This window comes from Passer domesticus, chromosome 6, assembly GCF_036417665.1.
Source record: "Passer domesticus isolate bPasDom1 chromosome 6, bPasDom1.hap1, whole genome shotgun sequence".
NCBI lineage: Eukaryota > Metazoa > Chordata > Aves > Passeriformes > Passeridae > Passer > Passer domesticus.
The window spans coordinates 57,127,792-57,154,825 of NC_087479.1; the positions used below are offsets into that span (position 1 = coordinate 57,127,792).

General features: G+C 40.7%; 1 protein-coding gene and 1 long non-coding RNA gene across 7 annotated transcripts in view; both read left to right on the forward strand.

Annotated features, from left to right (window-relative positions):
• LOC135303846 (uncharacterized) overlaps positions 1-19,191 on the forward strand; it is a 69,784-nt gene extending 50,593 nt beyond the window's left edge. The window contains exons 2-6 of one of the 6 annotated variants that reach the window (XR_010365237.1): positions 7,843-7,940; positions 10,404-10,477; positions 11,516-11,578; positions 11,712-11,952; positions 14,670-19,191. This is a non-coding gene — a long non-coding RNA (uncharacterized LOC135303846). The remainder of the gene's footprint in view (positions 1-7,842; positions 7,941-10,403; positions 10,478-11,515; positions 11,579-11,711; positions 11,953-14,669) is intronic. The other 5 variants (XR_010365239.1, XR_010365238.1, XR_010365235.1 and 2 more) reach the window with 5 other exon arrangements.
• Positions 19,192-21,032: 1,841 nt separating this feature from the next.
• KCNA4 (potassium voltage-gated channel subfamily A member 4) lies at positions 21,033-24,732 on the forward strand. The gene has a single exon (XM_064426036.1). It carries the CDS (start codon positions 21,833-21,835, stop codon positions 23,798-23,800), a length of 1,968 nt encoding a protein of 655 aa, XP_064282106.1. The 5' UTR covers positions 21,033-21,832; the 3' UTR covers positions 23,801-24,732.
• Positions 24,733-27,034: the final 2,302 nt, after the last annotated feature.

Sequence of the window (27,034 nt, forward strand, 5' to 3'; positions counted from 1 at the left end):
TAAATAATCAGGATTAAAATCAGGTGTGTGTCCAGAACTTGTTACTTCTTTCTTACTTTTAGTAAAGCAACAATCTGGGAATAAATCAGATTAATATAAAATGTTTTGTTATGTGAGTTCAAAAGGAAGAAGTCTGATTGGAAATGATTGCACTAAATATAAACAGACACCCCAGAATTTATGTGAAATATTTATTGTATTACAGGATTTCTCATTTAAAGGTATCATTACTGAAATCCAGGGAGGTTTTACCAGTGAAGTTGAAAAAGGCTTGACTGGCACAACATAGCTTGAAAACTCATCACTCCATACACAACCTGAAAATTCAATGTATTTTAAGGAGAGATTAGGAATGGAATAATTTTTTATTTTATTTATGATTTTAGCAGTTGTTTATAGGTCATATACATCCACACTATGGAGCCCTTTATCTTGAAAATTAGGGGTTTTTTTTTCCAGTTTCAGCTTTAGTCATCTCTTAGGTTGTCTTTCATGTAAAATGAAAATACAGGACAAAAATAGTATTACCTTATATAAGAAACTGTCCTTTTATAGGCAGTAGTGGAGTTTAAGAGCTATGTAGGCTTTGTGCAGACATTTATTCTTCAGGTAGATTTCATAATATACAAATCATCCTTTAACTCTGATTAGTTCACAGGTACCTAAGTATGGGAGAAATCACTTCTTTTGTAGCTTATTTGTGTGAATAAATGCAAATATCTGCAATTAAACCCCCCCGCCCCATGGTTTTGAATTTCAATTGTCTGAGAGATTCATGTCAGTAAAACTGAAATGTCTGAATCTTTGTAGAAAGAAAAGCCAAAAAGAATTTGTCTATGGCCAGAAAACTCCAGTGGATATCAGAGTGAATATACTTGATTCTTTCTTAGCAGCATTTTCTTATAACCTTGTTGGTTTTTGAGATTTTCTTAAACACTGAGCCACTGTGATGGAAAAAAAAAAGGATACAGTGGCTCTAAAAGAATGTGAAATATTTTTATATATATATATGCACATTATGAGCATCTATCAAAGCACTAAAAAGCAGTTTTTTGAGCTTAAAGCATTTATGACATCAGACAGGCTGAATTGAAAGGATTAAGGTGTACAGGAACAGAGCTATAATGAGAGAGACAACTTGGATTTATTCATTACTTTGTAGTGCCACAGTGTAAGCAAAGTCAGCAAGCAATTCTTAAGTAATAAATAAACAATTTCTATTTGAAAAAGAAGATTAAATGCTGGGTTTTATTGAGGATTCGCCCCTGCTACCTACCTCTCCACTGAAATTGTTAATCTTTTCTACACTGACTTTGCTGTGGGAACTAATGAGTGCCCAGTTCAGCTCAGGAGACAGAGCCAAAGCTGGGATCCACTTTTGGATCCATTTTTGATGTGTTGTGTGCTAACCCAGTGAGGATCCTGCTTCTGCTGACTGAATTTAGGCCTTACCAGTGTTGTGAGTGCTGGGAAGAACTGTGGATGTATTTAGCACTGAGTGTGCCCGTTTTTGCTGGTTAGCTCTCAAACAGTTGTGTCTTTATGTGAGAGTTCAGCTGGAATGTTTCAGTTAATCCTTTGGAAACAGCCTCAGCTCATCTTGCTGTTGGTTTTTTGGGCTGATTGAAATGGTCACAGATTTTCCTGAGTGCACTGTGCTGCTATCTTTGCCTTTACAGGATCGTTTCTGCATTTATTGGCAGTGTAGGCACCATTCCTTTCCTTTTTTCAGAGATCATGGAGTATTTTACAAAAAGCTTCTCAAGTTTGTGTTGCAAAGCTGCTGAAGAAAGGCCCGGAGCTGAACAGTAAGCTGTGGTTGTAAACAGAAATAAGTGGTTTTGTGATGTATACATCAGATTTTATCTTTATTGAATTGCTGGAGGTACATAATGGTCTCACCTTGAAAACAGCCTAAACTGGTATTCCACTCACAGACAAACAAAACAATGCGTGTCCTTTGAATTATAATCTCTGTCTGAACACTTCCTTGTGTCTCTTGTGATGATGTGTAGTCTATTACCAAAACATACTGTCTAGCATTGATGGAGTAATTACTCTGTAGGTAGAAAACACAATAAATATAACTTGTCAACATCAGGTAGTTGCATTTCTTTCATGATACATTTATGAAAGTGGATTCAGCATCACAGTAATAATGATAGAATATATAATTTATAAAATATTAAAATAATCATTATAATATACTTTATGTAATATAATAGAAAATATATCATAATGATATATTTGTCACTGTAGTAATGAACTAAACACTTCAACAAGTATTACTTTATACTTTAACAAAATAACTTTATTTAAAATTTAGTGTTGGAAATACACATTTGTACAACCTGGTTCAATAGGTCAGCTTTAGCACATCATAGCCTCAGCCACCATACATTTTCCCAAATTAATTTGTAATATATGCATTTTCTGTGGCTACAAACTGAGTTCTTTTGTCAAAAAAAGTTGACAAAACTTGTTGTTGTCTTTTTTAACATCCTAGAAGGGGTGTTACATAATCTCAAACAGAAGTAAGGAAAAGAGCTTTATTATATTTTATATCGGTTTATTAATATATATATATAAAATGCTTTATAATAGCATTTAATATGCTTTATTAAAATTTACAATTGTCAGGTTAACGGGAGATCTGATAGTGACTGGGAAGCTTGTATACTCTAATGTTTCCTAATTATTTGTTTTCTTATTGTTGTTGGTATGTGCCTTTTCTCTTCCAGCTCTGTTCCATCCCTCTGGAATTTTTTTTTTTTTGTGTTCCATTCCCCTTGTGATACCTTTATGTGATCCCTCAATTTTCATTTTCCTTCCAGTGCCTGATAGTCGCAGTAGGTTGTGAAGTATAAAATGTTTTATTTTGTTACTGTACAAAAAACTCTGAAAACTCCTCATTTTTTAATACTTGTATGTGTATCTCAATTCATGTAAATTGCAGTGGGCCTGGAGGGGGACCCACTCAGACCCTGATATTAGTCTAGAAACAAATATATCGTAAAAAAGCCAGTCCTACATGAGCCTTCTAGTGTCTGGTGGGCTCTATGAGGACTGTCTGCACTACCACAGGATGGCAGGAAAAATCCCACACGTGTGTGGGATGAGACAGAGAAAGTTTTATTGGAGAAAGGAGCATTTTCCCAGAGCAGGAACATTCACAAAGCGTTGATGTGGAAATGGAAACATTTTTTTTTTTCTCCAAGAACAATTTGATGTGTTTTTGCTCTCTTAGGACGCACCTCTTGAGTGCTTTGGAATATTCTGAATGTGTTTTCCCCTTTCATATGAGGAGGAAGTTCCCCCTCAATCCAAAGGTTTCTCTGCTTCTCTTAATCTGAATGCAGTGAAGATTTTGCTGCCAAGGTACCATGTGAATTTTGGTTTGTTTTACAGCTCTTCCTGGGCGAACAGGAATAACAGGAGTCTTGTTATCACACCCAAGGTGTGATTCTGTGCTGCCATGGCAGGAATTAGGACTGGTGGTGCATTGTTGTTGCATGCACACTTTCCTCCATGACACACACGTCTGTACACTCATTTTTCCCCCCTGAGATTTTGCTTCTGAACAAGAATGCAAACCTTTCTTTTATCCCAATCCACAGGTTCTGAATTCTCCCTGCTTGTCCCTCATGTTTGTGGGAGATAAAAAGTTGAGTAAGAAGCATTAAGAGAGTTCTGTATTCAGTAGACAGAGTGAAGATTAGCCCTTATATTCTTTCGGCACTTTTAGATTTTCTCTGGTGAATCAGACTAATTCCTGGAGTTTCCTGGTACTAGGGATAAATATGAGTCTCCAGAAACCATCAACATCAAATTCTATAAGAAGCTTGAACTGCTTCTCAACAAATAATACATAAACAAGAGAAATTTCCTAGGAGCAAACACATAAATTTATATGTCTTGTGTGAACTCATGTCAGCAAAATCCTGGATAGAATAGATTCCAAATAGCCTTGCTCTTGGACTGTGCAGTGTTAGTCACTGACAGTAAGCACAGTGGTAACTTTGGGATTAAGATCAAGACAGAATCAAATCAATATAAAAAACAGTGACTAGAATAAAAAAAAAATATATAAAAACTAACTTAGTCAACCACTTATCAGTAGCAACACATCCACATCATGATAAGCTGCTTCTCTTCTGTGTGTTTTGCTTTGGACTGCCATGTGAGCCTGTGATTTTATAGTGCAGATTCAGAAAGAATAGGAATTAAAGCTCATGCCCAGCATATTGCAGACTTCCACAAAAATCCCAAACTCTACTGCACCAAATGCAGCTGCCAGGGAGGTGAAACTGCACGTGGCACTGTGGGCTTCTTCTTGCCCTGTGCTGGAAGAGCTGTTAGTGTGACTGCAGAAAAATACATAGGTGGTAAGCACTTTTATTTTTCCAGTGCAGTTTTTGAGCTGAATCCTATAACAACAACAAGAGTCTCTTTTATGTTCTAAAAATGAAAATACTCACAAATAGAAAACCTGGTTGACAGGCAGGGTGTTCTGAACTCAGGAAACTTTTTCTCTACAGAAATGCCCTCTGTTGGTTTTGGGTTCTGAATAAAAAGCTTTATAACTGCTGAATGCAATGCAAAGAACAAGGTACAATTTGGCTAAAACTGAGGTTTGAACCTGACAAACTATTTGCTACTTGAATCATAAATGATTCAGAATCTGCATTTAGTGCCAAATTAATTGCTAAACAAAGTTAGAAGTGTGTTGGAGTGGTTAATTACACACCCTCTGCTTCCTGCCATATCTGATTCCTGTCATGGAGGGATGGGAAGAAGACCAACAGCCTTCAGGTCTCTCTTCTCACAAGGAAAGAGAAGGTATGGCTCTTTGCATGTTTTTAATTCAGATTCTCTTCACTGACTGATTACAAGACTAGAGAAAGTAATTGTGCAAGTCAGACAACTTTTCTTCAGAGTTGAATAAATGTTTGAGTAGTGTAATGGTCTGAGGAAATGACTGCAGTGAGCTCCTTCTATCCCAGGTGGTTTCTTCATGTTTTCTGATTTGAAGGGAAAAAAAAAAAAAGAATCTATTGTCCTTTAAATAGTACATTGCATTATCCCATATGGGGCACATACACAAAAATGGGTTGATCTACAGCCTTTGAAAGAAAGCACCCAGAGGCTGAGTTTGTAATTTTAATGAAGCTGTAAATGCCCTCACAGCTCAGTCTGGTCTTTATTTCACAGAAACATTTCAGTGCATTCAGACTTTAGCAGCTTACTTTTGTGAGATTAGGAGCTGAGGAGAACTGCTAATCCTGTTTTGCTCCTCACAGTCATAAATTCTGACTGGGTAAAGCCCAGTGCTGTTCATATTCCTGTTGTACTCCGCATTTTGGGCCCCCCCCATGAGGAGCTGAAGCAGTGAATGGCTCATGGCTGGGGCAGTGCCACACTGATGGGAGGTGAGAGTTCTGAGTGAGCTCTGGGTGGTTACAGCTCCCTTCAGGACTGCAGAAATCCACTTGGCTTCTCTCTGAGGGAGTTTCCTCACAATGTGGTGAGGTTTGACAGGATGCTTTTACCTCAGAGGAGTGTTGTAAAGGCAAGGATTTGCAGGTTTTTGGGGTTGCGTGGGTTTATCTTCAATGCCTTTTGATGCCAACAGTTCTTGTGTTCAAGGTAATGATGTCTCCATCCTCAGTGGAAAACCATTGCACTTGATTATCTCCAGCAAATCTCTAATTAAGCTTGCCTTGTGAGCATCCTGTGAGGGGCAAGGAATGGTTTTGTACTTTGTGAGCAAAATACACACCCACCCACACACAGAGTTTTCATGTGTGCCCCAGCTTCTGCTCCACTGCAAAGAGTGTCTTGTATTTCTTAAGAAATATTGGTAGGAAATCTTTACTGTGAAAAGCTAATTTGATCATGAAGAATAACTCTAGGAATGTGCATTTCATTTTTAGATATTATGTTTTTCTAAATTTTGTGGATTTTTTTCCCCATTATAGCACAGTATTCTAGGTAATCAGAAAAACAGTCAAGGAAAATTTCTGTAATAATCATTTTACAGAACACATCTCTTTCTGAAACTACTCAGTCTAAGTCTGAGTTTTGCATTTGTGATTCATTAAAAGTCCTTCAAACAACAGTGGGAGTTTACAGTGATGCAAAGACTTCAAAACTTGAATTTGATTCTTTCAGAGTTTTTGTAAAATCAGAATGAGGATCTGGATAGAAATATCTCTGGTCCTTATGCCACTACATAAGGAAGCTACAATCTGTCTTCTGAACCCATTTTTATCTACAGCATGTTTCCTTAGTTCTTTCTAAGACTAAAACAAACAAGAATTCTGGAGATTCCACTATCAATATTGCAAAAACGATCCTTGAATGTGTTCATTTGAACTAAGATGTGCTTCTTGTGGCCCCAGCTAAGTCATCATGGTGCCTGATGATTGTGCTTGTGTTGATTATAATTGTATTGCCAGTTGCTGCCAGGTTGCACTAAGTGCATGACTAAAAACCAGATTTCTGTTCATTTACTGTTGTACTTGGCTAAGACTCAAAATTTCTGATGATTTCATTTTTTTCTCCAGTCATACTTGGCCCAGACATCTCTCATTTAATGCATACAGAGTTATCCAGCAAATTCCCTTCTCCCAGTTGAATTTCTCAATACTTCATCTTTGGAATCATTGCTCTTTTTCCTTTTTGTACTGGTTCATTCTCTGCAGCCAATCTGTATTTTCATTCCTTGTGTTCATGACCACAGTCAGAATTCATTTCTGTGACATCTTGATGAATGTATTTTTTTAAATAAAGATTCGCCACATTGTATTTTCACTGTGGCACTTCAATCTTTTTCTTTGAGTGTGTACAGCTGTATTTTATTTCCTGAATTTACTTCCTGATGATAGGCTGGTTTTGTGCAGTAAATCTATTTTGCAAATATAAGAGATCTCAAGAGTATCCTTAGGGTGAGCATGAGCTTCTTCAGATCAAGGTTTCCTCTGTACTCATCTGCTTTGGTTTTATGGAGTTATTTATAGTTACTGTTCATTGAGGGCCACTGGAATGTCCAAGATAACTGAAACAGCTCCCTATGACTTATTCCAGATAAGTGAACCATAGGGAGTTAATAAAAAAAAAAAGAAAATTTATTTGCTGTTGCTCTTTGCTTGAGTGTCATACTTGGCTGTTGTACTGCTAAGAGGGTAACAGGGTCTTTGGTTTGAATAAAAAAGTTAGGTGTTACCTGTGCTTGCCATGACTGCTCAGGCCAAAAGAGAGCAATCAAAGAGGCCACAGGAGCCAAACTTGAGATTTCCTGTATTTCCCACATATAAAACACAGCATCTGTAGAACCCTAGTTATGGGAGATCTGGAATGAAGATTTATCACTGAAAACAGATTTCTTGGGAGGCTGACCTCAGGAGAGGAAAAATTTCTTGTAACTGAGGAAGAATTTGAGGATGACAGGTAAGTGTGGAAAGAAACCCCTACACGACTCATATCCCTAGGGAATTACCTTTTCCCAGAGAGATGAAAAGACAGTTCAATTATGAAAATTAGGCAGTGGGCAGAACAGTAAAGTGCTGGTCATTTTAGAAAAGGAAAAAAAAATGTTCTTACTGAAATAACTGTGTAATTATGGAGTATAGCAGCCTCTTTCCCTACTTGAAAGGTGAAAATCTCAGCACATGTATTAAGGAAGAATTTCTTGCCAGGACTTTCTGATTCATGTCATTAGAAAAACAGGGCACTTGTGTTTGCATTCAGTGCCTCATTTGGAAGAGGTGGTTTCTAAATCCTGCCCTTTGGGCTGTGTTTGGCATTGCTTTATCATAAAATTCACAGAACTTATTTCTACAGACTCTAACCAGTGGACTCCAGCCTGGGAAACACTTCTCTCTTGTGCCAGAATAGTCAGGTACAGAGAAATACACCTGAGAGCTGTTCAGTAGCCCTTGGTAATGTAAATACTGAGAATTATTTTGTGTCTTTTACTGATTTTTTTTGTGTGATATATTTGGAATTATATACTACATTTTCCATGTTTTTGTTTCTTTATGCTGCCCCAGAAAAGCATAGGAAAGAAGGTACTAAAGGCCCAAAGAGAAATTCCTTGAAAATGAAGGAAACTGCTGAAAGTCAGATAATGGCCTTTTCAAAAGAAGTGACAAAGTTCATTGCTTAAATACAATGGCAAGATTTAATAAATGTTAGTTTCTTAGCAGAAGCTGCAGAATACAGAAGATTGCAGCTGACTGATGACATATTTTGATGCTAAATATAAAATAAAAAGTAGGTATCATTGCTGTGCCACCTTCATGAATTTTCAAAGCAATGATTTCTTTTAAAGATCAACATTTTCCTCATCAACATCAAAAAAACAGCAAGGTGAAACCAGGGGCAGAACTCTGGGTTGAATGCAAGACTGGAAGGAAGAATCCTGCTGGAAGAAAACCTCCCCAAATGCCATTTTGGGTCTCGTGGTCCAGGGGAATTTGCTGTTTGGGCTAGGCTTGTGCAAACACAACTATGGGAAAGCATGGTAGGAATGATGTCTGTTACATCGAATTCCAGAAGAGCAGTTGTTGGTTCTTGGCTTTTCTGTCTCTGTCCAGGTCAGGATTGAAGCACTTGAGATGATAGTTTGTTTTCAGACTCAGGTGTTTATTATTTCTTATCCATATCACAGTCTTACAAGCCTTGAGTTCTGCAGCATTCTACTAAAAAGCTAAAAAATGTCTAACTATCTTTCTCTGCAAGGTCTTTTAAGGTTAAACTGTCCAATTAAGAAATGACACCTAAACTATTTTTGCTTTTAACCCAATAACCAACCACCTGTGCCTGCAATGTGGACTTTTTTATCCAGTTACACCAATCCACCCAATCCATGGAGAAGGAGATGATGGAGAGGAAGAACCAGCCCCCACCCTAAAACCTCCATTTTGCTTTATGTATATTACTGTATTCTAAAACTTCAAACTCTGAGTTTTCCCCCCTGTGATATCACACACTTCTATTCAAACTCCACACCCACAATCCCAGTTCTGTCATTCCATTTTGGAAGCCTTCTCCATGGCCTCAGGTCAATGCAGTGTTCTCTTGGGGGTCAGTGCCTGCCAGCACAGAAAATCTGAAATTCTCAGCATCCAGGGTTCCAACAAACCATTCCAGACAAGTTCCCGTTGTGTGAGACAGAACAAAAGGACACATTAATTAAGATACATTAAGAGTTAATTACAGCACACCTCTGAAAGGAGCATCAGGAGGTGATGGGGAACAAAAAAGTGGTCCAAAAAAGGCAATGTAGCTTGTGATAACTTACTTGTGGGGAGTCTTGAATGAGTTAGAGATGGGACTTTGAGTTGTTTTTGATAATGTGGTTTATTTTTTATTTTTTGCATAGGCAGGAAGGCTGAGTTTGGCTTGCATTGTTGTAGTATGGTTTAGGAGGTCTTAAGGGTCTTAGTTATAAGACTTTTAAAGGAGTTATGGATTAATAAAACAATATTAATAAGGATATTTATGTTTTTGACTTAATTTTTTACATATTTTGTTTTATGGACTTGTTACAGTGTAAGTTTTTTAGTTAATTATCTTAAGACACACAAACCTGTACTACTGTATTTTAATCTTTTTGCGTATTTCTGTAACTGCTTTTATTTTCTTTAAACTCTAAAACTTAATTTTGTTTAGCTTAACATGTTCTTGCTTTAAATGATAAAGTTACATTTTTGTTTCCAGCACTTAAGTTTGGAAGCCTTTTCTAAGGTTTCTGATCAAATCTTGTGTTTAATTTTAAGTTTTGGCTCACAGGCTCAAACTTCTGAGAGTTCTTTGTATTTTGGATTCTAGCAGTAACTTATCACTTCCTTTCAGCAAGATGCATTTTGTTTACCTTGTTGAACCAGGGTGTAGAAAGTGCTGAAATGCCACAAACAAGATGTGTAAATCTCAGTAGAATGCATTAAGGGGTGGCATAAATATATTAATTTAATTTTATTCATTTATTATTAATATTTATATTTTATTATTTTCATTAAATTTTAATATTTAATTATTATTTTATTTATTTTTAAGGATGGTTTTCTTGTCACCTGTAAACAAAAATTCAGTATTTTATGTGGGTAATAGGTCTTTAGTCTGCTGGCATTTTGATTGTTATAGTCAGAGTATAATCACTACTCTGTGAACTTTGCAATTATCTGCCTTGTTGGTTTGGCTATTTTAAGAAGGAAAGCTGATAGGAAAGCCAATTATGAGTTCCCTTGATAATGGACATTCTTATGCCAGAATTTTTTACACTGCTTTGATAGGGTGCATTATTAACATAAAGAAGGTTCTAGAACTGCCTGAAACCCTCTGATCTGTCAGGCATTTTCTCAAATGTAAAATAACATATGTTTGGAACTCCTACTCTGCAGAACCAAGACTTTATAAATAACCCCAGAAAGCTGCAGTTGCTCATTTATCTCTCTTCCTAAAGAAGATCCTAAAGGTAGGTAATGGACTCTAACATAAATGAGCAATGCAAAAAGTCCTTTTATTTATTTGTGGAGAACACAGGAAATTTGTTTTGACTGTATTCAGAGAAAGCTTTTGCCAGGGTTCATTCACCTTCCCATCATTAAAATGCTGATTCCTACCTTCATTATTCTAGGTGTATACTGGGCTACTTTGGCCACCTTTAGATTGATATTTCAGTTAAATCTTGTCTTTCCCTTTGCCAACAAAGAAAAGAGCAAATTAAGAATTTATGTTTCACAGAAAGAACTTGTTTTGGTTTTAAATCACAGTTGGAACCCTTTTTCACTTCTTTATGTACATGTAAAATAAAGTAAGGATTATTTAAGAATGGGTTTATTTTTCTGAGAGAGATGCTTTTTCTTCCAGAGATGATTCAGGTCCCATTTTCTGTCATTTACTAAATTTTTGGATGCACAAAGGAAACCCTCAGACAGCTGAGAATTGTGTGGCTATGCCCCTGCAGATGTGTGCAGAGGTGTTCTGCACATGCATGGGCAGCAGAGATGTACCAATTCCACTTTGCACAAAAGATATTGGTAGACATTTCTTGAAATAGTTAAACTTTTATTTATGTAAATAATTTTCCACCAGCAAAGTGTGAATCTAGAATTCAGCTCCAGGTGTAATGCACACACATCTACATTTTTCTGATGCCCCAGTTGAGCCAGCATTGTTTATTATGCAATATTGTTATATTTATTATTCTACAATTATATAGTGTATGTATACTATATATAGTATATATTATTATATTGTATATAATATTATATATGTATAATAATATTATATTGTATGTAATATTGGATAAGTATATAATCTTATATATTATTATACAATATTATTATATTTATTGAACCATCCATTTTGTCAGAACAAACTTTGTAGACCACCCTCAACACCTTCCACTGGAAGATTCTTGGTGGTCTTAAATTAATAAACCTTGTGGTTTTCATAATTGTTTGCCTTAATAAATAATGAATATTTTTATGTTCAAATTGTATTTATGAAGAGACCCTGAAGACTGAGCTGAGCTGTTGTGTTAGAGAGATTCACTTGGGTCCTTCTTCACCTGGTAAATAATTTCTGCTTAAAAGGGAGTTGAACTTATTGAAGCGGATGAATCTGGGCAGATTTTGAGCTCCTGATGTTAATGACTCACAAGAAAATCAGCTTATAAAGAAAGTAGCTTCATTTTCTCTGCTTAGTTTCAGTGCTATGAGCAGTGGCAGCATTGGTGAATACAGTTCTCTTACTGAGGTGTAAGGGAGTTGTACAAGCACATCCAGGATACAGGAAATAATAACTGCAGAACCTTCTCACCTAACAGAAGTGCCCAGAAATAGAACTGAATGTTTTTTTCATTGTTTGACTATGGCTGAAGAGAGAGCCTTGGCCTCTGGAGCACCCTCATCAGCACTACACTCAAATTTTCCTTCTCTGGGTCAGGTAAGTGTCGGGAAAAACTTAGCATTCCTCATTGTTCTTCAGGAAAGGAAAAAAATAAGAGCTATTACTTTCTAAAAATCTCCCCAAGAATATCTGAAGCTGACTTCCTGAAGTGTGCATGCCAGAAAGGATGAAAAGCCTGTCCTGGTGAAAAGATGTACTGGATTATACATTATACATTATATATATTATATACATTATATATTTAACATCTATAATATGTATATAACAATATCATAATACATTAGTTCTCTTTTGCCTTATTAAAGCTCCCAATGAACATCCCTGAACAGGAATTTGCCTCGTGAGGGCCATTTTAACCAGAAGGGGGTCTGTGCCTGTTGTTAGCATTTATTTATTTATTTTCTAACTATAATTAATTAACATATTACTAATTTATTTACTACTATTTACTGTAGTATTATGATAGTGTTACTAATATTTACTACTAATTTATTAATTAATTTACTACTATTAATTTATAACGAAAATTACTTTACCTGAGAGCGGGTGTTCAACAGATTAGAAGGACCGTGATACAGCAGCCTGTGAGTGTGGTGGGGTTTTGTTGTTGTTGCTGTTTAGGGAATGGTTTCGCTCTCCAGTTATTTCTACTTGTGGTTAGGAAGTGCTGTGCTGTCAGTGTGAGCAATATTCAGTGTTTATTCCATTTCAGGGTGTGGTGAGAGAAGTGGGGTGAATTTTGAGCTCCCAGCCCCTGCAGAGGAGGCTTTCACAGCTGACACACCAACAATCCCCTGTGAGAGGCTCTGTGCTCATAAGGAGAGCATTGTTTAGTGCTGTTTTATTTATTAATTATTTACTGTTTAGAGTTGGGTAAGGGGATCTGTGAGCCCAGCAGAGGGGGATTTAGTGTTCTTCTCGAGCTCCCCAGAAACCTCACCAAATTCGTTGGCATTAGGCTCTGTTAGTTAATGGGTATGGAGAAGAATACTGACAAAAACGAAAGTTCAACTCTATTCCTGTTGGCTTTAGGTGGGAGGTAGGTGGCTCGTTGTTTAATGTGCCTTTTCTAGAGTGCCCCATGGGGAATGTGGTGAGCCATTCCTAAACACAGAGCAGGCTGTTGAAGGCTCCAGTTCCAACTAATTAGCTACACAGGCCTAGTCTTGAACAATTCACTGAAGCTCTTGACTTCAATTGAGGGAAGGAATTAATCCATGTCAGCCTGAAAGATCTGAAGCACCTGGACCATTAAGTCCAGTTAAAACTCTGAGTTTAACAACTCACTTCACTAAGGCTTTCAACCTTGGGCTTACATGCCAAGATGAACTCTTGGGCTGTAATTTCCACGTTCTAATTTCTGACACAGGCTTCTGACAGGTATAATGCCCAATTTTTAAAGTAGCTAAGTTTAATTCAGTTCTCAGGACCTCATAAAAATGATAATTGTATTCATAAAAACTACAAATGGTGTGGCTTTTGATCTCCCTATGGAAACTCTTGTCCCTGCTCATGTTCAACAATAGTTAAGCAGTGCCCAGGGGCACATAATAACACAGTGAGAGTTGCCACACTGGCAGATGGGAGCAAATTTGCTGTAGTACTCTGAAGCTGAGAACCACAAGAGTTCTCTAAATTTAGAGGTTGATGTGGAAGCTCTACTGACCTGGGACAGGAACAGGGTAGAACTTAACTAATATTAACCAGGGGTTTTCCAGGAGTTCCTCTGCCACCAGTGTACAAAAAAAAAAAAAAAAAATCAGCTCTCTACAGGTTATTTCTGATCTGCGTATGCAAATTATTTATTTGGATGACTTTTTAGCCTAATGATGCTATGACAGCAAATATCTCACAGCTTTACCTGCCTTGTGCACAGACAGACAGACAAATTGTCCCTCCCCTGCCTGTGGCAGCTCTGTGTGAGCGTGAGGGAAGGCAGCCTGTGATTTCCAGAACGCCATTTCCTCTTCCCTCTGGAGGAAAGGCTTCATCCAACATACAGAGTTTAATATTTCCTTGCATCAACTGCACCTCAGCCCTCTCAAGCATTACTGTAAATGATCCTCAATGCTCTGAAGTGCAGGTCTTCTTCAAAAGGGTAATTTTAAAAGTATTTTTAGTAACTCAATTTCTGCATCAGTGTTAAAGCAATTTTTATATTGCTTTTGTGCTACCTATTTTAACTTCTTTTTTCCCAGCTAGTCCCTGGAGCCCAGACCAATGACAATACTCTAGAAAGGGCACTTCCATTCTGGAAAGGTTTTCCTCAGTACATGTCACACTGAAAAGAACCACAATTATTTGTTTACCTTGTAGCACACCACAATAAAGGCTATTATAGGTTTTTTTCTGTACTGTTTGCTAGTTCAAAATTGGCCACAAGAATATTTATTTTATTTAATAATCTTAAATCATTTTTTTCTCCAACTTTGTATAGTAGTTGCACTCTGCTAAAGTTGGTTAATCCTATGTGTTTATTCAAGCTGTGAACATCTTTTTCTCTGTTAACTCTGTGCTTAATGCATCCCTGAGATCATACAACAATATCTCCAAAATAGAGAGGTTTAATAAACTACATGGAAGTATAATTTATTGGAACAACAGTTTGTTTGGATCAATATACATGGCACTTAAACTTACAGACATCCAGCTCCCATGTGAATCTCATTCTGAAGCATTAAGAACAGGATTTAATAGATTCTAGTTTTTGTCAACATAGTCCTCCTTATTAAAAATTTCTTATATTTTCTCAGATATGCAAGACTGGTTAAAAATCCACACACATTCCTCCAGAATTTTTGTTTGCATATTTTGGAAAAAAGTGGAATCAGACTTTTGCCTGGTTTTCTGAATATTTTGACAGTTCTGCTCCATGTCACCAACTCAGACCCAGCAGAAGGAGTTTCCTCTTAAAACGTGGAGCAATTTTCTGCATTCTTATTATAGCAAGAGAAGAATGATCCTTCAGAGCCAGGGTGGCATGAAAGCATCACCTCTCGCACACCTTTAAACATCAAAGGGAAATGCCTGTGGTCCTCCCTCTGCTGATCTACTTCAAGCTGTGAGGTCTGGTGGCTGCTTCTCTCCTCACCACCCTCATCTGGAGTCTCTCCTGGCTGTTCTGCATTTGTCAGCAGTGACAAAATGATGCCAGGGCAGACTGAGCTGGTTCTGACCCAGAGATTCATCTGGAAGCTACATCTGACTGCCATCAACTTATGAACCAAGACATCTGTGTACCTCCTGCAGCTACAGCCCTGAATCTTCAGCAGGAAATCTTAGTCCAGCGAATTTATTTTTATAATCTAATTTGTCTAACAATAGTGTAAGTAGAGCCTTCTAGTATGGTTTGGAGTGCTACAACTACAATGGTGTATCTCTACTTTTAGTCTGGTCCTACAGTTCCCTCATCCATGTCTTCCATTCATAGCTATTTCTTAAACAGGAATCATAAAAACATATTTACTAGAAATTTACCATCATCTATCTTGTGGAATTTCACAGAAATGTCATTTTTTTAACCTACAAATATATATGTGAGCCATGTTTGATGCCATACTTGACATCTAAATTTCCTTTATTTACATGCTTCTTCACATAACAGCTTGCTACTGCACATTCCTGGAGCATGAGAGGCCTGAACTTCCATCTAACAACTCCTATGTATTTTAACAGGAATATTTTTGAGATATTTTGACAATATCTTGTCATACATATGTTTCTTTTCAGTTGCTCCTTGAGTCACGGTTAACTTCATAATGCAAATTTACATTAATTACTATCCTACTATCTGATTTTTCTCCAGAATATTCCCTATAAAATCCCAGGGAGAAATAAGTCTACTATGCCCTCATAATGTTTTCTGATCTGGACAAAAATGTATGCAAACAGGGATTTTTAGTAGCATCTGATATTTTCAGGTTTTGTAATCATTATGCTTTCTGTCAGCATAGTTGGAAAATTGGGTATTCAGAATAATACATTTATTCTTAAATGCAGAAATAGAGCAAATCCAATGACATGGTAATTTAAGTAATTCTGTGAAACTAATTCATCTCCTTCATGATTTAATTAAAATAACAGTTTCCAGACTGTAGATCCACCCTTCTCACTACTACTTGGCATATCTGTAACAAGGCACAGTGCGTGATCCAGGTTCTTCCATTTCAGCTAAAACCAAATTATTAGGGGAGAGAAAAAAAAAAAAAGGGTGATAAATAACCCCTGTTACACTGGATAGGAAAAGGATATCAGCATTATGATTGATGTGGCTGTGGGTATCTTGGAAATCCGGTTCCTCATTTAGAAACTTTCTGTCCAGACTACCCTTATTATTATTTTTTTTTCCCCACTATTGTAATTTTTCAGAATAGACTTGAGATGAGCCCCTGTCTGCTCAGAATGAATGGAGAAATATTCAGGTCCAAAAATAGAACATACGTGATATTTTTATCCTGTTTTCTGAGTAAATCCATACTCTGCTACAAGAAATCATTCTCCAAGTAAAAATACCATCAGTTTTTACTGCTGTTCATCCTAAACTCAGTGGTGAGTGGCCACAGTTTTGCAAACTTTCCTGAAAAAAATATGAAAGGGCTGCTTTTCTCTGGAGCATCAGCTTCCTTAGGTTAGCCTGCTGAAGCACAAGGAATGAACAGATGTGCTTTTCATACAGGTTGTGTGGAAGAACTGGCTGAGGAGAGGCTGTATTTTAGTCTGCCAAGTGTCTCATTAAACACTGCCAGTCTTATTCAAAAGAAGAGTACTTGAGCCAGATTCTTTGACAGGGGAGTCTTACAGAGCCTAGTTAGTAAAATATGAATAAAATATGAACTTCCTGAAGTGACACAACTGCTGGGAGACAAAACTTATTTGTGGAGGTAAGAATTCACTGCTACTTTGGTACCTCAGGGTCTCTGGCACTGTAAACAGCTGAGAAGAGGGGGAAATGCAAGTTCTGAATCATGTTTCAGCACATCTGAAATGCTGTAGTGACCACAGCCTTTTCGCCTGATCATCCCAAGTTCCCACTGCTGCAACGTTTTGCTTGTTTTGAAAGGAGGCCCCAATCTCACCTTGAGAGGAGAATAGAAATAACAGTGAAGCAAGCCTAGGAAAGAGCAGAAGAGCAAAAAGAGAAAGTTGAAAGGGAAGTAGAATAATTCATGGTCTGGAAGTGCAGTAAGTACTGAGCTGTAGCTCAGTCTTATTCACTGCAGAGACTACAGCAGGGAGGTGAGGGTTGGACTGTGGCCAGACCCTGCCAGTGTGAATTGCAGCATAAATTAATATTGGGCATAGAAACATAAATGAAGCTGTGTAAACCTCATGTTCTCTTTGCATGGAAATGTATTAAATGGTTGTGCATTTTTTCATAGCTAAGCAGTGATGCATGTTTCTCAGCTACATCACTGTAAAACAGGACAAATCTGTGTGGCGGCATACATTAGAGATCCTTTACAATGACACAACATTTCTGTCAAAGATAGTGATGTGTAGGTATTCTCTCTTTGTTCTACCAATAATATTGTCCCTTATCAATGTGAAGGAGCAGAGGAAGTGTAAAAGCTCTTAAATAAAAATTATTCTTTGAACACTATAAAAATACAAAGCTGAATGAAATGAGCCACAGTATTTATCTGCAAATACTCAAAGCTTGTTTTTTGCTTTTAAAACAGTTAAAAATTGGATCAAGTTAGACCCCTGAGCTAGATTGAATTGCATGTGGTTACGTGATCCCTATTACATTAGAATGGATTTAAAACAGCACAAAAAAGCTGTTCTGCTTCTCCCATTGTCAGTTATGTGTGTATCATATGTGCATGGAATCACAGACCACAATTTGTTTACCTTTGCTCAAGAACATGCTTTACAGAAAGAATAACAGTGCTCAAAAAGGACTGCCAAAGTGATTGGTCTGTCTCTACTTGTCTTTTTCCCTCACATGTCCCCTGAATTTTTCATTTTAGAAATGAAAGATGACAAGACAATGCATCTGAGATTTTGAAAGAGAAGGAAAAGCTAAATAAGCAGTTATCTTTTGCCCCAAATCCTTGAAACATCTCAAAAAAGAAACAGAAGGGTGTTCAAATCCTACTGATAAAAAGCAGCATAAGACTTGTTAGAGAATGAAGGGACTGAGCTCTGGAAAATGCCCCTAGAATTAAACTTTACTGATGAAGGAGTGAGTCTAGGTGCTCCTAATGATTCAATAAGTTTACCTATGATAACTCTGGTATTTTTATGGCTTCATACATGTCCTTGTGCTGAAGTGATGGCAGGGGTTTGATATGCTCCTGACTTTGGTATGCTCCTGTGCCAGGTTACAGAAGAATCTGGGTTTTGGTATTGGAAATGAGTTTTTAGATGCATACAAGAGTACCCAAATTTTGGACTGCTTTTGTGCTGGCAGAAGACATTGCATTGTCATGGTGTTTGGGATGACATTAGTGATTTAATCTATATTTTCCACTTTACATTGACTATAGAACCTGAAGTATTGTGAATGTTGAAAAAACGGTTAGCTCTGGCTGCTATTTATAAGTTTCACTGTTCTGTTGGCAAGACTTGGTGCCTGACATTCAGCATGTTCATCTGGCTGATTCCCCATGCTCCCCTACATAGTAATAGGTCAGGCACTGACCTGAGTGGGATGGAAGGGTATGGGCAGTAAGTAACTGGTGTAGGCAGCAGAGACACAGAAGTGCATGGATAATGTGGGTAGTGCTGCTGGGGATCTAAAGAGAAATAGCCACCAGGCTCTCTTGGCTTCTCTGTGGAGGAGGACCTAGGCAATGAAAGAAATGCCCAACCCACTTGCTGCACATGTTGGATTTGTTTCCAGCTGCAAACACCTTGAGGCAAAGAATCCGGTGCGAGCGCTGCCTTGGATTTCTTCTCGATCCAGTCTTTTCTTTCTCCACGAGGGGAAGCAGGAGTGCCCACAGTTTGTACTGAGAGGGTAGAGTTGGAGGTGTAGCGTCAAATATGGCCAAGCTGCATTTTCACAGCCCTCATTTACAGAGAGTGGAATGTGCCACACTGCGATTCTCTAGGTGCAAAAGGAGCAGCCAGTCTATACCCTGCCCGTGCTGCAGCGGGGACAGGGAATCTCTTGCAGCCATTTGAGGTGTTACCTCTGCCCAACACACCACGGTACCCTCTAGCCATGAACTAGGATCGGCTTTCTGTTCAGAATTGGGAGTGAAAGCTGATTTGGCTCCATGTGCGAGATGGCTGCGGGAGCAGAGGCAATGTTGGCTCGTCCTGCCGGGGGGCTCGGGGCCGGGCGAGGCAGCGGCGAGGAGGTGCGGCCGCCTCTCCTCTTCTCCTGGGAAATTTGATCGGGGCTTGGCTTTGGACTCTGTTGGACCCTGTCGGAACGCGGATCGGAGCGACCCTCAAGCAGGCGTTTCTCTTCAGGGCACGCCCAGGGGAGCAGAGGCCGGTGCTGGCGGCATCGCTGCGGGCGGACAGCTTCGCCGGCGCGGCCACATCGACCGCGAGCATTACGGCGTTAACAGGACGCGGGGGGCGAGGCGGGGGCAGCAGCCGTGCCGTGCCGAGCCGAGCCGAGCCGTGCGCGGCGCAGTGCGGGCGGCGGCCGCCAGGGGCCGGCGGCGGGCCGGGAGCGGCGGCAGCGGCGGGCGGCGGCTCCGGAGCAACAGGGCCGGCTCTCGGAGCGCCGGGGGCGCGGTGCCGCGGGCTGGCCCGGCTCCCATCGACCATCTCCCGGTTATCTCCCGGCACCCTCGGCCGCCAGCACGCCCGCGGTCTGCGCCCCGCGGCTCCTCGGCCGCGTCCCCCCGAGCAGGACCGCCCAACAAGTGGATGGAGCGGGCGGCAGCCGGCTGAGCCCCGGACGTGGCGGGGGCAGGCGCCGCTCGCAGGCAGCCCCGCGGTGCCGCCGCCGGAGCCGCGCTCCGCGCACGGGGGAGCCGGCGCTGACTTCCCGAGCTGCCGCCGGGGCCGCGCTCGCGGAGCCCGGCCACCGCGCCTGCCCCTGCGTTCCGCCTCGCACACCACCAGCACACGCACACCGCCTCGGTTTGCCCCGTGGGGACGAGACCCTGGCTCGCTGCCCTGTGGCCGATGCCGAGGCGAGCGGCTGTGGCGGTGCCCGGTGCCCCCAGCCCCGGCCGCGTCCCCGGCTCGCTCGCCCGGCTCCCGGCTGGAAGGGGCAGAAATAACTCGCCAACCTGTGGTGCGCACTGACCGCGGCCACCTGCGAGTGTGGATCAGCCGGCACAGCCCCTCAGCGCTGCTGTCGCCTGGTCCCTACACCAGCGGGAGCAGCGCTGCTATTTCTCTGCCTAGGATCAGTAAGTATAACGGCGTTTTTAGGATCTTTTTCTGCATGACACGTAGGTACGATTTCAAAAATAACGTCATTTAATAGTGCTCACCTTGTCTCGTGTATTAATAGATGTGGCAATAGGTTCTGTTTCAAAGGGGGGTGTGAGGGGCTGTGTATTTTTTTGTGTGTGTCCTTGCATGTAGATGTTGCTTCAGTGCACCTGCAGTTGTTTTCTTGACATATCACGGTATTTTCACTTGGCTGAGCATCGTATGTGCCCGTTTCCAAATTAAATCCAGCGAGATGTTCAATGTGATCGAAACACAATTCTGCTGTAGGTTAAAATGTAACATTCCCGCATCTAATGTGTTTCTGAAAATACAACAAAAGCTCTTTGTCTAGATAAATTTATTCTTTAATGTTTCCTGTGGATATATGTAGATGTATCTCTTACGTATGTGCTCAAAGACCTGAATGCATCGCGTGTTGCAGTATTTTTATTAGTGTTGGTGTTTCAGAAGCATGCATATGTTTGTGTATGGATGCAAGTGCTTATATGGGTGGGGATTTTGTATCTGTCTCTATATATATGTGACATACCCACCCACATCCTTACCCACAGAGTCGTTCAAAATCTCTGTGCATGTGATGTGGGTGTGTGTGTAATGTAGAAGTGTGAATAGTGTGGGCAGGAGAAGATTTGAATGCCATGGTAATAGATGACACAGTTTCATTTGATCGGTGTGACCTTTTAGGAAAACAATCCAATCTTTTCCCTTTTTGTTTTGTTTATTTTTGTGTGTTTGTGCATGTGCCTCAGGTTAAGTGCTTCTTCTGCATGACCATAACCAAAGGGTGACCCATCCGCTCCCTTGTGTCCTATGGGGACCTCAGAGCCAGTTTCTCAGTCTTCATCTCCTCCTCCTCCTCCTCCACTGCCTCCTCCTCCTCTTACCACTGCTGCTGATGCCCTGGGTGCTGCTCCCAGGTTTGAGACATTGTTGACAGGCTGAAGAAAGGATTTGCAAAGACCTCCTCACTGTGTAAATGGAGTGATGGCTGGAATTAACTTTAACTCTCCAAGTAATGACATGAAACAGTAAGTTTGCTAGGCCAAAGCATTACCAGGCACAAATAATGAGTAAAGACACTATTTGCATTTGGTTTCAATGATGAGCTAAAACCATCTGCAGAGAGCAGGTACCCTTTGGTTTGCTTTTTTTTTTTCCTGAGGAATGCAGTCTTTATAGTCTGCGAGGCAGTCATGATTCTGATCAGATACAGCTGTGATGGCTGCAGGAGATAAATGAAAATAAAGGGGCTTGGTGGATGGAAGAACAAGGTCTCAGCTGTTCTCTGGTCCAATCTGAGAATTTCATCTTTTCTCATTAGCAAAACAGTAGTTTGTGTCAGACATTCCGGAGAACAGGAAAATGTGGCTCTGTGGTTTTCCAAAGTACAGATCCAGTGCTACAGCCACGTTGCCACGCTCGACGTGCAGGGGACCGTCCTCCAAACACAAATGGCTTTGAGCTTCCCGTCGAAAGCTACGACGACGCTGTAAATAACGCAGAACCTCTTCACGGTGGGCACTTACAAACAAAAACAAGCAGTTGCAGGATGGAGGTCGCCATGGTGAGCGCGGACAGCTCGGGCTGCAACACCCACATGCCCTATGGCTACGCGGCCCAGGCGCGGGCCCGGGAGCGGGAGCGGCTGGCCCAGTCCAGGGCGGCGGCGGCTGCGGCCGTGGCGGCGGCCACGGCGGCGGTGGAAGGTGGGGCGGCGGGCGGAGGGGGACCCTACCACCACTACCACCAGGAGCAGGCCCGCGGGGCCTCCTCCTCCTCGCGCGGCGGCCTGCCCCGCCGCCAGAGCGGCAAGAGGAGGAAGAAGGGCAAGAAGAGGAGCCACCACCTGGGGAGCAGGGAGTGCGGGGCCTCCTTCCCCTGCTCCGAGCTGCTGCCGCTCAGTGGTTCTGAGGAGAGAATCCTGAAGGACTTGAGCGAGGAGGAGGAGGAGGATGAAGACGAGGATGAAGACGACGAGGAGGAAGGGAAGCTCTGCTACAGCGATGACTATGGGGAGGATGAGTTTTCGTATTCGGACCAGCCACCCGATGACGGGGGAGGCCCCGGGGCTTACGGCTCCGTCCGCTACAGCGAGTACGAGTGCTGTGAGCGCGTGGTGATCAACGTGTCGGGCCTGCGCTTCGAGACCCAGCTGAAGACCTTAGCTCAGTTCCCGGAGACGCTGCTGGGGGACCCGGCCAAGCGGGGGAGATACTTCGATCCTCTCAGGAACGAGTACTTCTTCGATAGGAACCGGCCCAGCTTTGATGCCATCCTCTACTACTACCAGAGCGGTGGCCGGCTCAAGAGGCCGGTCAATGTACCCTTTGACATCTTCTCAGAGGAGGTGAAGTTCTACCAGCTTGGGGAGGAGGCCATGCTCAAGTTCAGGGAGGATGAAGGCTTTGTCAAAGAGGAAGAGGAAAAGGTTTTGCCGGAGAATGAGTTTAAGAGGCAGGTTTGGCTGCTGTTTGAGTACCCAGAAAGCTCCAGTCCAGCCAGAGGCATTGCCATTGTATCTGTCTTGGTCATCTTGATCTCCATCGTCATCTTTTGTCTGGAGACTTTACCAGAGTTCAGAGATGACAAGGAATTCGTCATGTCCCTGAGCTTAGGGAAGGGGCTTTCCAACGAGTCTCTCCGCCTGGACGCTGGGGAGCACACCATCTTCAATGACCCTTTTTTCATTGTAGAGACCGTGTGCATCATCTGGTTCTCCTTTGAGTTTACAGTGCGCTGCTTTGCATGTCCCAGCAAAGCACACTTCTTCAAGAACGTCATGAACATCATAGACATCGTGTCCATCTTGCCTTACTTCATCACCCTGGGCACAGACCTGGCGCAGGAGCAGGGCAGCCAGCAGGCCATGTCCTTTGCCATCCTGAGGATCATCCGTCTGGTCAGGGTGTTTCGCATCTTCAAGCTCTCCAGGCACTCCAAGGGTTTGCAGATCCTGGGTCACACGCTCAGGGCCAGCATGAGGGAACTTGGCCTCCTCATCTTCTTCCTTTTTATCGGAGTCATTTTGTTTTCCAGTGCTGTTTACTTTGCGGAAGCTGACGAGCCTGCCACCCATTTTCAAAGCATCCCAGATGCCTTCTGGTGGGCCGTAGTGACCATGACTACGGTTGGTTATGGGGACATGAAACCCATAACCGTGGGTGGGAAGATAGTTGGGTCCCTGTGTGCCATTGCAGGAGTGTTAACCATTGCTTTACCAGTGCCAGTGATTGTCTCCAATTTTAACTATTTCTACCACAGAGAAACTGAGAACGAAGAGCACACGCAGATGATGCAAAATGCGGTCAGTTGCCCTTACCTCCCAACAAATTTACTGAAGAAATTTAGGAGCGCATCATCTTCATCCACAGAGGATAAATCAGAGTATTTGGAGATGGAAGAAGGGGTTAAAGAATCTCTTTGTGTAAAGGAGACTAAAAGTCAGGACACGGGGAATAGCAGTGAGTCAGAGAAGAAAAACTGTGTAAATTCAAATTCTGTGGAAACTGATGTGTAGTTTTGAGCGTTTCCAAATATATTTATGCATTAAAGAGTGCAGTGAAAATAATGAAATATGCAAACAAGAGTCTGCAGCATACAGTAGTATGCCATTTAATGGTTAAACACAAATAAAAAGCATTGCTGAACATGTATTACATATCAAGTAAGTGGTACAACTTGAGGAAAGGATTGCTAGCTCTGATAAATTTTCAGACTTTATATTTTTATTAGAATGCAAGTGTTTTGCACATGAGGCTGAAAAATTTATTAAAACCAAGTCAGTTTTAAAGTGGGTGCATGAACTGTCGACATCACTAATAACAGCTCTGTGGTAAAAGTTGGCATTCAGAGGTATTTACTATGTAAGAAACAATGAAGTTTGGTAGTCATTTATCTATTTATCAGTGCTTTAATAGCAGCTACCATAAATCATTGGATACCATAGTCATTGTTTTTGAAACGGTAAATTTATTGTAAAACGATATTCTACAGAAGATAGATCTAATTTTTTTTTTCTTGAAATCTATAATGCTTGTTTTTAACTGGAAATTTACTTTGAAAAGGCTGTTGACCCTCCAGAAATTGTTTATTTTTATAACTCTCTTTGGAGGTACTGCAGCATTTGTTGTCTAATAATGAAAGAAATGAAGTAAGAGAATTGTTAAACCTGGTCTGACTGCAAAGGCAAAATGACTGGAATGCTTTTTTGCACTACTTTATATGCTGGAGATATATTGAAAGAGACTTCATACTGTGAATGTTTACTAATGTAATAGTTCAATGACAATCATTGGGAGAGTGAATTCTGCATCATATTTTATTGTTTCCTCTTTCTCTGTGATGCTGATGGCAAAACAGCTGACATGACATCAATTCCATACTCTTTTTAATTATGAATATCTGTGATCTGGAAAAGGATTGTGAAGTAAAATTTTCTAATCAAAATTATTTGAAATCGGTGTTTTCTACTGATGCCCTCAAGAAATACCAACCTAATTTATATATTTTTTTTTTCTGCTTCATTTAGCATTCAGAGTCTATGATTAATACATGCACTTTGTCAGTATTGAGGAAATTTGGTGTATGGGAGGAGAAGGTAGAAGTAATAAGATACTCAGTTGTTACAGTGCTGACAATTGAGGATTGCTGACTTTTAATAATGTGCTATTATTGGTGCTGCATTTCCCCTTGATTACAGCTTTCACCCATGCATCTTTGAAGCAACATTTAAGATCTAAACCAGGCATTTTAGGCTTCAAAATGAACGTATTGGGTCCCATGGAGTCCTTGTGAGAGCATTCCATGGTTTCTCTTCACTGATTTTTAGGCCAGTTATGTTTTGCTATGTGTCAAAACCTCCCACTGCCATTCCTAGGAGGTTCAGGTGGGTAAAGATTAGCTGGCCTGCAGTATATTCCAGAGTCCAGAACGAGATAGGTAAGATATTGCTGCATACAACATAAATAATAGATTCAGAACAAGATTTTTTTCAGGCTTACCATTACCGAGGGAAGGCACAATTAATCTGTCACTGTTTTTGAAGAGGCACTGCAGAACATTCCAGATTATAAAACTTGAACCAAATTGGCATATGCACTTTAAGTTCTGGGACAGGCTGTTATGGAAGGAAAAAGGACTTACCAACACCACAGAATTACAGAAGTTTGCCATGTTCATTTAAAGCTGAGTGCAGGGTTTTTTTGCCAGGGGAGAACTTGTTAGTGACTGACTTACAGCAACAACAGAAGCACTCTGAATTGGGCATCCATGATATTATACATGACAAGCCTTGTTTGCTGAATCCAGTGGCACCAAACAGAGCTGCAGACACAGGCTTCTCTTTAACGGTTGGGTTTTGCCTTCATAGTTTTTCTGTGAGTCTCTTCGAAAAGTTTCTCTGCTTGTCTTCTTTTGCATTGCAGAAAAATAAAAAAAAAGACAACGGACAAAAGACTGCGTTGTGCTGAGCCCTGCTTCAAAATGTGTGTTTAAGTGTCTGATTCCTAATTTAAAAACACTGAGCAGGCTTCACTATATTTTTGATGTGAAGCATGAAAAAGAGCTCATTTTTATTGTGGTGGTGTCAGTTTTAACTGCGCTTTGAATGAAGTGACTCAGTAATTTTATACATAGACCTTTGCCAAAATTTAATGTTACCTTTCACTCCAGCTCACCCCAGTTAAACATGCTAAATGCTTTTTTCTACAGGGGCAATAGCAGCAGTGAGGATGAGTGTTCTATAAAACCCAGCAAAAACCTGTAACTGGAAGTATTTCTTTCACAGGCAGCAGTTAATGGCCTAAAGGGCACGAGGGTTCTCTTGCTGAATGGCTTGGTACCAATTCTGTCTGACACCAGAGACCACTTAGTGCCTGGGACCATGGCAACGAGCTAGGAGTGAAAGAAACACTGACCAGGTAAATAAAGAACTTAGAGAAAAGAAATAGTACGTGTTTGCAGTATTGACTGGTTGAAAGGGGAGGTGGTTCATGAGAGGTGGGATTTCAGACCTCTAATGGAAAGGAGAAAACTCTTTGAAACACTTTGAAAATGCATTCATGCTGTAGCCATGGAGCTCGGCATGAGGGGAGTGCTTTAATAAACAGCTGAGACCAGATGCTGACAGACTCCTGTTCAGGGGTGCAAGAAGATGCAGTTTGTTACATCATCAATTTAATTTACAGGTGCATTCTTCATTACAGTCTCTGCTGGTTTTGTCTTCTATAGGTAACACAAAATAGTGATCGCTATTAATCTCAAACTGGTTTTTGCTCTGTTTCCTTGATACATTAATGTTTAAAAAAAAAAAAAGGTTACCTTAACTTCTTCAAAGACTCAGCTGTTGATTTAAACAAGGATGCAGTGTCCATGCTGGGCTGTTTCCAGAGCAGTACCTTGCTCTCAGAAGGAGAAGGTCTGACTGTAGGGGCTCCTAGCAGTTGCCAGAGCAAAATTCTGGGTGTATCCTCAGGTAATGCTGGAGCCTCCTGCAGTGTATAAACACTTGGTCATGATAAATAAGAGCTATAGAGCCCAGTGCTAGGTTGTGCTGTCAGCATTCTGAATCACAGAAAGAACTGTGCATTCCAGAGTGGAGGCAAATAGCTCTACTTGGGTTTATAATTTGATTATTTGATTATTATATCTGTTGGTCCAGTCACAATATAGTTCTATCATGCCAAAGTCCTACCACTAACATGCTAAAACCCAAAGCTCCCAAAGCTTTAAGAAATAGAAATTTGTGTTAAGT

Excerpts from the sequence above, each read along its gene's own strand:
- KCNA4 (XM_064426036.1), top strand. The coding sequence starts at position 21,833 with ATGGAGGTCGCCATGGTGAGCGCGGACAGCTCGGGCTGCAACACCCAC.